The 18,012-nt window shown below is 32.7% G+C and overlaps 1 protein-coding gene across 1 annotated transcript; it reads right to left on the bottom strand.

Moving 5' to 3' along the window:
- Positions 1–5,900: 5,900 nt before the first annotated feature.
- LOC131039385 (uncharacterized) lies at positions 5,901–6,338 on the bottom strand. Its single transcript, XM_057972116.1, has one exon. The coding sequence runs from the start codon at positions 6,336–6,338 to the stop codon at positions 5,901–5,903; it is 438 nt and encodes a 145-aa protein (XP_057828099.1).
- Between the last annotated feature and the right edge of the window lie 11,674 nt (positions 6,339–18,012).

Below are 18,012 nucleotides of genomic sequence, written 5' to 3'. Positions count from 1 at the left end.
TTTTTCGTGAAAAAATTGAATTCTTTATTTAAATTTAAAAAATGTATAATGGTGTTAAAAATATAATACATATTATAATTTTTAGAAAGGTTTCACTAAGAGCTACATAAAGCAATTTTTTTGGTCAACATTTTGATAGGTGTGGAGGAAACATATCCAAGGTTTCATTTTAGCATGGAATTCTATTAAACAGGTTTTGATCTAATCCCCTTCAGTCAAACTCCCTTAAATGTAACCCTTATAGGCTTGAATCATTATTTTTTCTAAAAATATGTGATATTGAGAAAAAAATCAAGATGTCTCATGAGTGGGACATATTATTATTACCTACATAATTACCCCCTAGATGGAACTCTTATAGGCTTAAATCATTTTTTTTTAATATGTCATTTATGTTAAAGTTGTGAAATACAACCTCACAGAACCCAGTGAACACATGTATGCAAATAACCTTTCACAACAATGGAAGATTCACAAAACACAAAGATTGTTTTGAAAACCTAGAGCAAAAGAATTGCCATAATAATAATCAAATAATGAATTACAAAAGGGATCAATCCTTATAAGAGGAGATCAAACCTAAAAGCAAAAGCTTCCTAGATTTAGCTTAAGCGAAATAGAGAAAAGGTGATTTAATTATTAAATCAATATGATTTGATTAATTAAGTAAACTAATACCTTTTACTCTAACACCCCCCCTTAAGATGAAGTTAGGGAGAAGCTAAAAAAAAACTAAGGACTAGCTTACATATATTTGATTTTAATCAAATATATATATAATACACCGAGAGATATCCTTCTAGAGGCGCCTATCAGAGTTCAGGGTACACGATGAAAATAGGTGCCTCGAGAAGGATCGACGTATATATATATATATGATTAAAATCAAATATATGTAAGCTAGTAGCAGTCGCAACGCAACATGGGAAACAATAAAAAATTTAAAATAGAACTCTATAATTTTATATTATTAATGTTTGTTGCAATAATATTTAATATTATTATTGCAATTATTATTATTATTTTCTATTTTTTTGCGGAATAATATTATAATATATTATTATTATTAATTTATATTGTTTTGATTATTATGATATTATTTTTATAATTTATTGAAAATAATATTCATAATATAAATTTGAAATATTTTAAATGTATTATATTATTATTTTAAATTATTGTTGGTTATAATATTATTTTTATAGTTTTATTAGTAGGGTATAATACTATTATATCTTTTTTTTGAAACGGTAATATTGTTTTATAGTTATTAAGTGTATAATATCAGGGTCAGGGTTTAAATCTTGGTTAGAGGTAGGGTTAGGATTATGGTTATAGATAAGATTATGATCATGATAGAATAACAATTATGGTAAGATATAGGTGAAAATTACAGTTAGGGTTAGGGCTAATATCATAGTTAGGTTTATGCTTAGGATTAGGGTTAGGATTGGGGTTAATCTTAATGATTGTAATTAGGGTTAAGGTTAAACACTATAATCATTAATTATAAATAAAATTAGGGTTAGGGTAGAATTATAATTAGGATAAGGGTTAGGGTTAGGGTTAAGATTGCAATCAAAGATAGTACGTGATGATAGTTATAAGAGTTAGGGTTTGGGTTAGGATTAGGGTTGGGGCTAGAATAGGGTTAGGGTCGGGGTTAGAATTATAATTAAGGTTAGGATTAGGGTTATAATTATAATTAGTGTTACAGTTAAAAATTATAATTAGTGATTATAATAAAAATTAGGGTTAGGGTTAGGTTTAGAGTTAGAATTAGGGTTAGGGTTAGGGTTATAATTATAATTAGGTAGTGTTATAATTATGATTATGGTTAGGGTTATAGTTAGGATTATAAGGTTATATACAATTAATAATTAGATAAATAGTTAGGTTAAAGATTATAATTAATAATTAGATATAAAGTTAGGTTTTGGGGATAACGTCAAGCATAGGTTGGATTTACAATCAAGGTTACTTTAGGGTTATGGTTGAGGTTCAAAATAGGGTTTAAATAGTAATTACGGTTAAGGTTCATTTTAAGGTTAGGTTATTATAAGGGTTCAGTTACAGTTAGTGCTAGAGTTTAAGTATGATTAGAATTAGGGTTGTTATTCAAGTACATTATGGTTAGGTTAAATTAGTAGTACATTTCAATTAGGATCAGGGTTTGGGCTAGATTAGGGTTATGATTAGAGTTCAATTAGGGTTAGGGTTAACTTTAGGGCTAGGATTCGATTATGGTTAGTATAAGGGTTAAGATTAGAATTATTATTAGGGCTAATGATATAATTATGTCAAGTGTTGGGGTTACAGTTAGTGTTGGGCATAGGATTAGGGTTAATCTTAGTGATTATAATTATTAATTGTAAATAAAATTAGGGTTAGGGTTAGGGTTAGAATTATCATTAGGATTAGGGTTAGGATTAGGGTTAAGATTGCAATCAAAGATAGTACATGATGATAGCTATAAGAGTTAGGGTTTGGGTTAGGATTAGGTTTGGGGATAGAAAATGGTTAGGGTCAAGGTTAGAATTATAATTAGGGTTAGGGTTAGGTTTTGGGTTAGATATATAGTTAGGTTTAGGGTTAAAGATTATAATTATTAATTATGAATAATATTGAGGTTTTGATTATGATAATGATTAATATTAAGGTTTTGATTATGGAAATTTCTATAATGTGAGTGGATAAAAATCAAACATTATATTTATTTGATTTATATTAGCATTATTACAACAACAACTTTCAAGCCATTTGAATTTTGATTTTAGCATTAGTTAAAATGTGTAAAAAGTGTAAAGATTTACAAAATATTAAATAATTAATATTTAGAATGAAATTCTTATCTATTGTGACAATTATTATTATTATATACATGAGTCTTATCAATACAACAATTTTTGAATCATTTGAAAAATAAATTTATTGGTGGAGAAAATGCATAAAATAAACTATCGAACACTTAATAGTCATAGTAAAGTATGTAATAGTAATTGAGGAAAATTTGAACATAATTTATTAAAACATTTCATAGGAATTAAAGCGAATTCGAACATAATTTATTAAGAATCAGAGTTTACAATCCAAAATTATAATTTTTATTGCTCAATCCAAAATTGACTACAATCATAATAGTTACAAAATTTAGTATGCTCAATAATTGTCCATTGGTTTTTACACATTCCCTAACAACACATAGTGCCCAGTTGGGCCATTATCTAACAACTACATAAAACTTCAATATTTAAGAAGTATTAAAGATCGACCAAGAAGTAACTAAATGAAAAACTCTTCATTGTAATGATGTAAATACATAACAAATTCTTCAATGATGAGGATGGTAGTCCGACCCTTATTCTCATAATGATCGAGATATACTTATTTTAAAGAATCTGGAAATTTTGATGCTATTGCAAAAATTTCCTTAACTTTTGTTGCAACATCTTCCATTTGCAATATTTCCAATTCTTCAACATCGTCTATCATTAAGGTCGTGTTTTCATATTCTTTAACAATTTTCTTGCAGTAATCCAAAATTGTTCTCGCACATTTGTCCATATGGCTCTCAATGAATTCATTTGAATTCACAGATACATCTGGGCTTGCAACAACAATTTCTGATGCATTTTCAGAAACATCAATGTTTTGATTATTTGTTGAATATAAATAACATAAAATGGAAGTTAGTATTTTAGAATTATGAGAATGAAAATATCCTTAAATAGTTACAACATAATAATTAAAAATATTAGCATTTAGTAATAATAAATATGCATAAAATAAACCATCGAACACTTAATATTCCTAGTAAAGTATGTAATAGTAATTGAGGAAAATTTGAACATAATTTATTAAAACATTTCATAGGCATTAAAGCAAATTCGAACATAATTCATTAAAAAATAGAGTTTACAATCCAAAATTGACTACAATCATAATAGTTACAAAATTTTGTAGACTCTCATTTAGGAGTCACTATCACTTTGTCTGATGGATTCCTCTCAATAATGGAGAGAATTTAAATGGTGTTTGATAGGATCAATAGTGGTTTGACCCTTCTCAGGTGGTTTCTCAAGGTCAACTTTATTTTTGTTTCCAAGTTTCTTCCAAATGGATGCCTTTAAAGTTGCTTTGCTCACAGTTGTCCAAACATGTCTTTCTCTTCGAAGTTGATCAATCGCCTCAGCCATTGTCTCTGTATCTGAGGGAAATGAACAATAGCTATAGTCATGGTTGAGCCAAAGTTTCAAAAAGTGAACCCATAAGGGGTTTCAAACTTTCTTACGAGGTGTTCGTCGCAACCGCACCTTGTGAAGCGGGATAGTCTACGTTAAGTTTCTACTTAATTTTTTTAGTGGCGAGACTAAGGTTCAGTGTCGAACTTGGTAGTTCTAATAGCATATGTAACATCCCAAAACACTTACTAGAAATTAAAAGAACAAATGATATGTATTTTTAAGAAAATATTTTTTAACTAATATTCATTTTTTTTTTAAATAAATAACAATCAAGCAATGCAGTAGTTTTCTAAAATATTTAATAGGCATTGAATAAAAGTTGAACACGATGTATTACATAAACAAATAATACATGATCTCAATTTTCATTAAAGAAAAATCAAACAGAACATTTTGCATCAACCTCTAATGATTTATTCAATAATCATTATAGCAAATTTTAATAAAAACATATTACATCAAATTTTCTTCTAAAAATTCCAATTTGTTTTCTTCATCCATTGGCTTCCTATTTTCTTAAGGACTCTTTACATAAAGATTTGTTGAAGGTCCCATTGTAGTTGTGTCCATTGTCCTCTGATCCACTCTTGAGCGGGGCATAGGTCAGTCTTAGGATAAGCTTTCATAGTACAAGTATCATGAAAGTATATTTGAAAGAGCTCATTCCCATCAAAAGGTGATATGAATTTGTTCATAACAATACCCCTCCACCAACAATCAGTGTCAAGCGCTTCTATTGCGAAGCCAGATGAGAGGTCAATGGGCATCTGCTTGCATGGTGGAATGGGTCTCATATTTTTCAAATATACCTCCTCCAGTAGTGCCTCCCCATTTGAACCCTCAGTAATAAATTTTTCATATTGAAAAAAGAATGTATTCTTGTCATGACTGTCATTTCTGAATGCAATGATAGTTCCTTCAAACCACGCTCCTCTGAATCCCTCCTCTTCACTACAGACCTCCACTTTCATTCCTACGTTGACGTCCATTTTCTGAGAAAATATCACTAACCAATTTGAGTCCAAAAAAATTATGATTACAGAAGTCACATAAGAGAAGCTTATGCATATAATGTATTAATTTCGATATATAATATTAATTTTAAATCACTATGATTTCAAACATTCACATAGTTAAAGCTAAAGAAAATTAGTATTGTTAGCCAAAAAAAATTGTTCACATAGTTCAAGTTTTGAAAAACATATCCATATATAATGAGATATAGCATTGTAAGAAATAAATTGTACCAATGTTGACTTGTGATGCAACTAGCAATGACTCGTAATAGAAACATAGTAAAGTTCAAAATTTTGCAAATACAATAGTAAATCATTAACATTGTAAGAAATAACTTGTACCATTTTTAACTAATTTTTCCTCTAGATTTCGGACAACATTTCTTAAAAAACAAAATAAGAAAGAACATTTTCCACAAAACACATTTAGGAAAAAAATTATTTATCTCTAATTGAATCTTATTTGAAGAAAAATATATTACATCAAATTATCTTCTAAAAATTTGAGTCTGTTTTCTTCAGCTTTCCGCTTGGAAAGTTGTTTGCCATTTTTTATTTTTTCATAACGGTCATATGTGAATGGTGGCATTATTCTAAGACCTTATAGAGACTTCACACGAGATACTGCAACAAATGTCGATCATGTTCTTTCTCTTGGTCCTATATCAATTTTATCTTTTGAAAGAGTCAACCCTTGAGATTTGTGTATTGTCAATGCCCATGCCAATCTTAATGGTAATTGAAGTGTATCGCCCCTCTGTATTGTTGTTATTGGAATTGTATTTGGATGATGATCATCAAATGGCATTCCAGAATAATTATCAAATTCAACCATCACATATGTAGGTGGTTCAGGTGGAGCACTTCCTGGTTTGTAGACAATCTTTCGAATATACCCTAGAGCTACATTTACAAGACCTGCCTTTGTCCATAGATTTGAAGTCAACATCACCCTTGAATTGTTGCTAATCAATAACTCTAGATCAAGTTCATCATCTGAACAATCTTCTATTGCATTAACACTTCCTACCTTTGTTGCAACACTGTGTGCAACAGGATGCCTCAAGGAATACAACATTCTCTTGTTATGATTATGGACATTGTCATTAGTAGAGAAAAAATGGACGACATTGTCAAACTCCTCATTGGTTGCAACATTTAAATTAATAGGGATTCTCATCATAAGAAACTCCCAATCATCAATTATTGGGTTTGCATCTCTTAGATTTGTCAAAAGTTGACGAAATCTTTGTTGTTGGATATTTTCTCCATCTTGTCTAAATATTTTATCTAAAGTTACCACCGTTTTGAATTCCTCCCATAATAATTTTGCATGTCTATTGATGTCATATGTCGGTCTATCACTGACTGGAGGCAACTAGCCCAAATCTCCAACTAAAATCATAGATATACCTAATAACACATGTAAAAAAACTTTTCAAATTATGTACTAATATTATATCAATTTTGTACAAATGAGTTATATTAAATATTATGTAAAATAGTTGCTATCAATAGTAATACTGGCATTCCTGCAAAGCTTATGTTTGTGTTTTGTGGAAATGCCTGCCTAAGCCGAGAATCTATATTTTCCAGCATGTTTTGACCAATGAAGCTCATTTCATCAATCAAAATGTATTTGATATGTGTCATTTCTTCTTGGAAACTTGTGAGTCTTGTTCCTTCTAATGGACAAAATTCTCTCACTGGGATTCTCCATTTTGAGTGAATTGTTGAGGCTCCTATATTGAAGGCAACAACTCTTGTTGGTGCAAGTAATAGAAGAGGAGAACAACATGGCATTGCTGAATTTTGAAGAGCTTGACTAATTGCACCAATCAAATATGACTTTCTTGTTCCTTGAATTATCATGAACAAAGGCACACCATTTTGATTACTATGCTAGTGTGCCATAATTATGTTCATTGCCTTTTGTTGTTTATCACCAAGTGTTGTATAGTTGATGCATTGTGGTATATCATCAAATATGAGACATCCATGATCCTTCATGTTTTTTATGAATTTGATTGCTTGACTTGTGTGCTCTTCACCCTAATATTCACTAGACCAATCTGTATTTCTATCAATGTCTCTTCTCCCCAGCATATCTATTTCAGAAACTTGCATATTTTGACCATTATGAAATTTAGATATAATTTCCCACTCATGCTCTATGGTATTTCCTTGAACAACTTCATTTTCTTCAATTTCAGAGTCACTAGCGTTTTCAACATTTTCTGCAATTGTTGTTCGTTGCACATGCCAAGCATTATAGTTCAACGACTCCCAGTTTTCTACTATGGAGTTATTATCCTGACCAATATCCCTTTCTATGTCACGGAATGTCTTGTACAATAATACCTCTAAAAAACAGAAATCAATCCATTTATCAGACTCATGTGAAGGAATTGATGCAAACCTAGGAAAAACTCTGACAATGGTTGCTCTTTCTCTTGGCTCCCATTTGTTGTATCTCCTTCTTTTTGGATTATATATCCATGATCTAGTTGCATCAGTTAATGTGACACCTTCCATACAAATAGGTCTTGTTTTATATCCATCAATAAAAGATTTTGTTTGTTCATCATTGTTCTCTTCATTATTCACTGTTACAGGTTTGAAAACTTTAGGAGAGACATTTAGATTAACAAACCTTCTACTGCTCTCCATCAACGGAAGCTCTAAAAGCATGTGGCATGTCTCTTGTGCTCCAATGTCTCTTTCTATAATAGTTTCTATGAGGAGCCTTCTATATGCCCATGCAGCTAAATCATCAGGTTTTTCCATGTCTGAAAGACACATCAACATCTGGTGGTATGTTTCCAAGCTTTTCTCGACCTTTGTTGCATACTTTGCAATGTACTTTATTACTGCATGTTTGGAAAGAACTGGTTGCCAATCTATATTTGCTCTCCATAGTTGCAGTATGTGACGATTGTGTGAATTCACTCTGTCATCATTTCTTGCTAGTTCAATTTTTTTCTCACTGGTTTCTATGTCTTCATACAATTTTGATCCCCTCAAATTTAACGACCAAGGAGCATTATACCTATAATTAATATCAACCAATCAAACATATTATTTTCTTGCCTAATATATTATTGGGATATATAAATATTACTTGATTAAATAATTACCTGCAAACCATCCTTCCTTGTTTTTTTGGTAGGCACGCACCCTCCTTACAAACTGTGTGTCGTTCTACACAATTTAATATATCTTCATAATCACGATCAATATCCATGTCTACAAGTTTTGTTGTATTTTTGAGACATGGATGTTGCAGATAATTTTGGAATGCCTACAATTGGAAACAAAAGAACTTACATATCCGTTTTATCATTAATTATACAAATAGTTAGTTTAATGTAATATTATAGATATGCATGTCTAAATATTTATTGAACATGCCTGTATATTTCTTTGATGTGGATCTTCTCTGGGATTCCATGCATGAATGATAGAATGAAAATATCTCTCAACACTTTTTCATTCTTCCTCATTTGACCAATCAATGTTGTCCATATTGGGAGCTCCATTGATCCATAAAAATTCATGCACATGTGGTGAACCTCTATGTTGTCACTCATATCTACACCAATAATCTTTGACATTCATTCCTTTTTTTTAAATCTCTTTTCTGAATATTGTATGTCTTAAATGCATGTAATGTATGACTATATGAGGATAGTCAATAACATTCTTCTTTCTCCAATTTTGAGCTTCCCGTGAAGTAGTCGGGGATGTTCCTAGCATCAATGCATGCAAATCAGGCCAGTAAATATCTGTTGCACTTAGAGTGAAGAATATTGTAGGAGTGTCAATTTGGTGAAGCATCTCTGTCAATTCTATATGGCATTTAGCCCAGTATGATCTAGTACCCCTTAAAGTAGTTCCAAACCGTATCAACCTATTAGCTAAATTAGATTGCGGCATGTTCTCCATATGCTGACGTAGGTCGTTGATGGTGATAGGCGTGTCTTGTAAATTTATTTTTGCAAACACTGTAGATGAATTATGTGCACGGTGTCTCATTATCATGTTCATCATAAAAAATCTAAATATTGGATGTTTACCAAAACGTGATCCCTATACCACAACATATGCTTGACAAATTCATGCAAGTACACTCGCCTCATTCTTGGTTCTAACCAGTCACATCTACCATCAAAAAATAATGTTGGAAATGTCATATCAAGTAACCGTAACTTGACATATTCATTGATTGGAGATGCACCAATGTTTGGCCAATCAATCAATGTTGTTGGATTTGCATTAGGATTATTAACCCATGCACGAATTAATTCCATTTCTCTTTGGGCATTAGGTGGTCTCAAAGCCATTGACGTTGTGTGCTCAACTATATTACCTTCATCAATCTCCATGACAGGACCCACAAATGTGATTTCATTTACATCTGAGTCAAATTCCATCTACACAGTTTTCAATATGTTGAATATATTTTCATCATAATTTCTTGGCAGCTCATTGAGAGCAATTTGATCTATTCTAACATCTGAGTAAAATTTGTCATACTCTACTTTGTATTAATGTGCTTTATACACACGATCCCTATTGACTGTAAAGTGGTAATTTGTGCCACACTGATCCCTTCTTCTAACAATAATAATTGGCAAATTCTCTATCGAATGTGGCAAAACATTTGAAACTTGCTCCACATTTTGGGGAAAACTAATAGTGTGTCCCTTGTATTTATATTGACCACCTATTGCATGGGTAACTTGCAATATTGGGTTGACACGTGCAATTAACATCTCCTCCACTTGAGTTAATTTTGCAAGATCCTCCAATTGTGGGCCAGGATCCATATTATTTGAAGATGAAAACCTATGATTCCCTCTCTCTTGGTGACATATGTTTCATATGGGACCTTCAGAGCTTCGAGATACTTTGATTCCAAGATAAGATTCTTGACAAACATAACACATGTTTGGGGTTCTAAATCTGTCCAATTGATGCCTAAACTGCATTTGGAATCTTCTAAAATCACATCGAAGTGAACCATTTGGGTTCGGCATGTTTTGTAAACTACCTTGAACACCTACATTCATCTCTAATTGATGCCCATGTTATGGTGTTTCCGGTACACATTCTATTGTTGTTGAATTTTCATTTTGAACATTGAACTCAATATTTCCATCAAATGGATGATTTTGTCTCTCACTTGGTGGGGATTAACTTGTTGTCTTTCTTCTGTTTCAGAATGAGAGATTTGATCAGATGTTCTTTGACGTCTATTTCTCTACAAATTTGCATCATCTCTATTTTCAATTTCTAGTTGTTCCACTGTTATCGTTGCCCTTCTTCTAGCATATCTTTATCTTTTGGCCTCATTGTGTCTTCTTCTTTGTTCTTATATTTGAACATATGTCATCTATTCTAGTTGTCGTCTATAATACTCTCTCTGATATTGTCTTCGATATTCTCTTCTTTCCTCCTCTGATTCAAAATTTAATCTCGACCGCACCATAGTTGGTACCGACGATTCCGAATTTTGTCTTAGTTCCTCCATAGCTGGCATCGAAGGCATTTGAAGTTAACAAACTAAATAGACTTGATTTAATTATTACCTAATACATTCTAATCATCAAGATCCCTCAAAGGGCAAGATAAGAGAGAATAATGGTAGATTTTAGGTTAATTTCTTTTTCTTTTTACTTTCATGTATTTATTTTAAAAATTGCAATCATATCCATCTTTTGTTTTTGTCGCACCATAGCTGGTATCAAATAATTTTAATGTCAACAAACTAAATAGACTTGCTTCCTTATTACATAACACTTTCGGATCATCAAGATCCGTTGAACGGCAAGATGAGAGCATATAGTGCTAGATGAAAGGTTAGCGATTGTAATATTGAGTGAAATCCACGTAACTACAAAATTTATTTATTTATTTTACTTTCATATATTTATATACAAATTTGAAATCGCATCCATCTGGCGGCATTGCCTTCCAGATAATAAATAATCATTTACATCCATCTGGCGGCATTGCCTTCCAGAAAAAAAAAAATTTTCCATTTGCATCCATCTGGTGGCATTGCCTTCCATATAAGAAATAAGAAAACATTCTACTATTACATATTTATTTGGAAAAGTGCATGTATATCCATCTGGTGGCAGTGCCTTCCAAATAAGAAATATACATTGCACTTTTATATATTCATTGCCTTGCAAATTTAGAATAAACATTCATATTATAATTGACAAAGCTTACAAATTGACTAACCTTAAAGCACAAAATGAATAACAAAAATAGATGTGCAATAAATAGTTCTGCAAATTCAAATCTAAATAAATATTCTTTAATAAATTATTGAAATAGATGTATTAATGTTAGTAAAAAACTAATATTAATACCATTAAATTCCCATTAGTAAATAATCTAATATTTACTTGAATAGAAACAAATACACTTAAAAAGTAATATTCTAATACTTAATACATACATGGTTGATGTAGGCTATTGATATAGATTTTGGCCCAAGTTGCATGGATTTCCTGTAAAAAATATTTAAATTAGAAATGAAACAATTATACAAAACAAAAATTAATGAATGTGGTAAGCAAAACAAACTAAAAAATTTAAGGCATAAATTACTCCTAAATAAATTATTCATAGAAATAACTTCTATAAATCTAGTTCACTACAACTTGTTACCATAATTTTTTCTCAAACTTACTAGGTTTTGTAACATTTTAAAAAATGTACTAAGTTGTATATCTTTCCTATTTTTACATAGGGATTAGGGTTAGGTTTGACATCATGGTTAGCATGAGTGTTTACATCATGGTTGAATGTATTATTATGGTTACAAGTATGGTTAGGGTAAGGTTTTCGTGTCGGGGATTAGATTTATGGTTAGGGTCAGGGTTTACATCGTAATTATGGTTAGGGTTAGTATTATGGTTCTGGTTAGAATACAGGTTTGGGATCCTTTAAGAAATTGTGCATCAAAGAGTATAATCTTCAAAGCAACCATGATAAACACCAAAAAAAAAGAAAATCCACCAAACAATTAAATTTATTAATGGTGTAATGGCATGTACACTCTTATTGAGAGAAATGCATTCTTTTATGAATCATGAGATCATTCAAGTGAGTGTGATAGGCTTGTGTTGTAAGACGGGGATGCTTATGAGGGCATTCTACTTCATCTTCAATATGAGCATCATAACCTTCTTCAAGTTGCACACGCACTTTACGTGCTTGACAAAAAACATGAAAGATGAAATATTCTAGAAGACCTTGTCGGATAAGTTCATCAAATTGTAGATTTCCAATATGGTGAAGAGCATCTAACAAGGCAAAATAAAAACTAGTACTATCTGGTAGTACATTTTGGGCACCATGATTGCTACCAACACTACTAACATCATCGGGAAAATTCAACATTCAAAAGAAAAATAGCTTCAAACCTCAATGACCTTTTTGCAATGTAAGTTCTCTACACAACACAAAAAAATGTCTTAGAAGGCAGTTTGACAAGTAATCGATGCAAGTCAGAAATTAAGACATATTGTTAGCCATAGCAGGAGGAAACGATGATACTCAGAAGAATGATTAGTTACTATAAATTCAAGGCATAAATTGCTCCAAAATAAATTATTCATAGTAATAACTTCTATAAATCTAGATTGCTACAACTTGTTACCATAAGTTTTTTCTCAAACTTATTAAGTGTTGTAACTTTTTCTTAAAATGTACTAAGTTCTATATCTTTCATTTTTTTTTAATTGTTATATATTTCCTATTTTTACTACATTCTGATTTTTTTATTAATTTTAACTAAAAAATCTATTCTTTGACTACAAATTATTACCATGGTTTTTTTTTTAACCTACCAAGTCTTGTATTTTTATTGAGTACTTCATCTAATTATATAATGCCACTGAATTATAGGCTAATAATTAAACATTTTTTTAATTATTTTTAAATTTTATGTGCACTTGTTTTTAATCTTACGATTTATATTTTCCTTTCATGAGTCAACCTCATAGTTCACTTGAGTGTAATCTCAAGGAGCTCATGATTAATCCAAAATATAAAACAAAAAGTTAAAATTCTAATTCTCAAACTCTATTATCTTTTCACTCATTATTATGAGTTGAATTGCTACACATTTGTGCAGCTTATTATTGTTGCGGTATTTAAAGAAGTCAATTGGTGCAATTGAGCACATCCAAGAATAACAAGTAACTTTTGATTGTCAAGGAGAATTAAAAGGAATCTATTGCATCAAATTTTTTATGTAGGCCATGTGCATAGTTGCGACTACTATTTTTGAATTAACATCCAATGTTATTAAGCTACTCCATCAAGAGGGTTGACCCAAGAGAACTTGATCCTAGTGATTTGGCTATTTTCCCAAAGGTATTTCTAAATACCACCATCCTTGTGTGCAACTGCACATCTAAATATTAGAGATTTGAATGAATTGAGTTGTAGAAGTCTATTGTCTACCAAATTTGATTTTCTCATCAAAGAGTACAAATCCACATCACTTGGGATTAACACACATAAAATCATTAGTCTATTATGATTTTCAGCATTTAGAGCGCGAATTTTGGAAATCGGTGAATTGATTCTACACATCTTTAGCTTTCATATTCTATCATCTAATTTAGAGATAATTGTATCTATCATTCTCATTTAATTTCAAAAAACTTATTCCAAATATATCTTCCCTAGCTATTTATAATGTAGGTTGATTTGTGTTTTGATTGTATGCATTTCTTTGATTAGCCTGAATTTATGTAAAAGGAATTTTATTCCCGTATAATAGTGTGAGTATTTAACAAGTAATGAAATATATGTTTAAATATCTAGGAAAATTGAATTAAATAGAGCAACTAAATGCAATAATTTTGTATGCAAATGGTTGATTTCACACATATAATTCAATTTTACACCCCAAAATTGAAACAAATTGATTATTCATTGTGATTTCACATATCAAAATAAAGTTTAGTATATTAAATATCAAAGCATTTCAAGGATAGACCTAATATCAAAGCTTTTCTATTTTTGATCAAAATTTGTTTTTTCCAATTGGATGAAAACACAACGTTTTATTTGGAAGCAAGACTTATATCTAACGACAGAAGAACCCTAATGTATGAATCGAAATTCTCTAGTTTTATATGAATTCCTGTGATTGTTTTGCCCTGAAGAGTAAATGGATATAATGAAGAGGGATATAGTTAGAGCATGTATAGCAGCTGCCATGATATTGGCAATGTGTGCAGGCACTAAAGAAGTAGAAAAGTTGTACATAGTCCACATGGACAAATCTCAAATGCCCACCACATTTCTCACCCATGATGACTGGTACAAATCGGTCATGTTATCTGCCATGGGCGATGAGCGACAAGGTGAAGTGCAGAGAAAGTTGGTGTACACGTATGACATCGCCATGCATGGCTTTGCCGCATTGATTTCACATATCAAAATAAAGTTTAGTATATTAAATATCAAAGCATTTCAAGGATAGACCTAATATCAAAGCTTTTCTATTTTTGATTTGTTCCCTTAACTCTTAATTTTAGGTTAAACAAATGTTTAATTATTAGCCTATAATTCCATATACTTATCTCCTACTACCACTGAAGTGCTATGCAACAGACATAAGTGTAGACATGCGCAGAGGAAGATACAAACAATCATCGGGTAAGATAAGGAAGGCAGAGCGGGGGGTTCAAAGTCCAGGATAAATGCCATCATCACATATGCCACAAACCAAAGGATCGACTTCAGCGTTTGATGATATAGATAGAGCAGCCATGAGAAATCATTAAATAAAGAGAAAAGGGTGCTAAAAAGAAGAACCGATTCACAACATGGGCAAGTCAATATACTAAACAGACTTGAGCAGACTTAAAACATGCAAAGAAAAATAGTAACCCATGCAACTATACGATCCAGCTGTTTTGTAAGGAATCATAGAGATAGCTACAGAATAGACATAATTTTGCAATTATTAACTATGTTGAGAGAAAGCCATCCACCATACATACATGTTTTCAAAGTAGACTGCTAACACGATGCCAACCTTATCAATGCAACTTGTATTCCGATCTGCATCCAAAACGCAAACAAATTATTCTCAGCATCCATAGAATGCAATGAAAACAAATTATTCGCAAAATATAGAGGATCTCCTCACCTGTATTGGATCTTCTCTTGTTTCAAATGGTATTTCATATGCTCTTATTTCAAATGGAATGGGTAAGATTTGTTGCAGAGACAATAAATTACCTGGATTGCTTTCTTCCTTCGACCAATGGTTGCATGTAACCGTTGCATGTCATCATTGCATGTAACTGGTAGATCTTTGACGTTACATTTCAAATCATGTCTTTGGTCCACGAAGTTACAGCTATAGGCGGTGCTTGGTCCATACAGCTACAGGCAATCACATTTCCATTTTCTTTAAGGTTTACACAGAATATTCTCGTTTTATTTGATTAATTAAGTAAACTAATACCTTTTACTCTAACACCCCCCCCCCCCCTTAAGATGAAGTTAGGGAGAAGCTTAAAAAACTAAGGACTAGATGCTAGAAAGCTAAAATGGGTCCCGACAACAAACCCTGATGAGGTACCCAAGTACAATGAAATCTCTGTAAAATCGAGAAAAGGGAGAAAACCCACTGGGAAAAAACTCCTCTCCTAAAAGAGATGAAAGCATGCTAAAAAACCATGAAGGAAGGAAGGCCTCACAAAGACCCCCCAAGGACAACTTCATTCACCCCGAGCATAGAGCACAATTGAAGATAGCGTGGCGATGCCAAAGGTTTCGTGAAGATGTCAGCAACCTACTCCTATGTAGGAACGTACTCCAAGGTGAGTGAACCATCCTGAATCAACTTCTTGATGAAGTGCATGTGGATCTCAATGTGCTTTGTTCGCTGATGCTCCACTGGATTGCAGGAAATGTGTATAGCACTTTGATTGTTGCACCAAAGAAGTGTGGGACTATCAAGAGAAAAAATGAACTCTGTCAACAATTGTTGAAGCCATAAAATCTCCTAGCTAGCTAACACCGTTGCTCAGTACTCAACCTCTATAGATGATGATGCAATAGAAGATTGCTTCTTGCAAGACCATGTGATAGGACCAGAACCAAGACATAAAACAAAGCTAGAAGTAGACTTTCGATTATCGACATCACCAGCCCAATTTGAGTCAGTGAAGCCAACTATATGAGGAGCCCCTGATGTATAGTGAATGTCATATTGTGAAGTGCCCTGAACATACCTCAAAATACGTTTGGCAGTTTGCCAATGACTCTCATGTGGATCATGTGAGAACCTAGAGATAAGGCCAACTGCAAAGGAAAGATCAGGACGCGATTGTGTCAGATACAACAAACTACCAACCGACTGCCTGTATAATGTAGAATCTACTGAAGGAGTAGAGCAAGTGGAGGATAAAATAACACCCGACTGAAATGTTATGGGGGCAGGCTTGCAATTAAGAATGCCAAATCTCTGGAGCATGTTGAGAGCATACTTTTGTTGATATATGGAAATCCCATCAGAAGACTGAACAACCTGTAGACCAAGAAAATAGTGTAGATTACTGAGATCTATCATCTCAAACTGCTCCATCAAAGCTCTCTGAACACTCTGAATCATAGAGGATGAGCTACCTGTAATAATGAGATCATCAACATATAGCACAAGAATCAACAAATCACCCTCTAGACGTTGAATGTAAACTGTGGGATCGGAATGACAACGAGTGAAGTGAGAGGAGAGAAAAGAAGAGTCCATCTTCTCATACCAAGCCCAAGGGGCTTGTTTGAGACCATGTAATGAATACCTAAGTCTGCAAACCAAAGAAGTCTCCTACACAAACCCCTAAGGTTTCTCCATATAGATCTCCTCATGTAAGTCTCCATGCAAGAAAACACTCTTCACATCCGTCTGAAAAACTGGCCATCCCTATGAAGCTGCAAGGGATAGTACAAAGCAAATAGAGTTCATCTTGGCAATAGGAGCAAAGGTCTCACAGTAATCAATACCCTCAACCTGAGGAAACCCCTTCACAACCAGAGGTGCTTTGTACTTATCTATCGAGCCATCTACAACATACTTGGTACGGTACACCCACTTGCACCAAACCAACTTTCATCCCCTAGGAAGAGAACAAAGATCCCAAGTATGATTCTTCATCAAAGAAGAATACTCCTCATCCATAGCCCTATCCCACTTAGGCTGACCTATCACCTCTAAAAACCTCTGAGGATCGTCCGAAATGATACGACTCAAGAGACTAGCACCTAAAGTATGTGATCATGTACGACAAGTATCTGAAGGGTCACCTGCCATAGATCCAACTGCCTCTATAGTAAATCGGGCCCACTTGGGCAAATGTTGTGGATCTGGTGGTGGTGGGTGTGGTGGATCAACATCTGCATCATCCTCAAGAGATGAAGAGGGAGAAGTAGGTAGTGAGGGAGAAGTTGGTGAAGAAGAATCTATCAGAGTAAAGCACTCATCAAAGTGGACATCCCATCGAAACAAGACCTCTTTGAAATCAGGATCAAACAACCTGTATGTCTTCACATCCTCATAGTAGCCAACAAAAATGAGTGGTCAGATCTTCCTCTCCATGGATTTCCTCTGAGTATCAGGAATAAATGACCAATCCTCACAGCCAAATACTCAAAATGTAGAAACATTGGGCTTGACATGGGTCCAAGCCTCCTCAAGAGTCATATGT

The sequence above is a fragment of the Cryptomeria japonica genome, chromosome 10, assembly GCF_030272615.1.
Source record: "Cryptomeria japonica chromosome 10, Sugi_1.0, whole genome shotgun sequence".
Taxonomy (NCBI): Eukaryota; Viridiplantae; Streptophyta; class Pinopsida; order Cupressales; family Cupressaceae; genus Cryptomeria; species Cryptomeria japonica.
The sequence above is the reverse complement of the archived record's forward strand: the minus strand, read 5'-3'. Positions and strand labels throughout refer to the sequence as shown.

What these genes read in the sequence shown, in the direction of transcription:
- LOC131039385 (XM_057972116.1), bottom strand. Translation starts at nt 6,338, where the DNA reads ATGTTGTATTCCTTGAGGCATCCTGTTGCACACAGTGTTGCAACAAAG.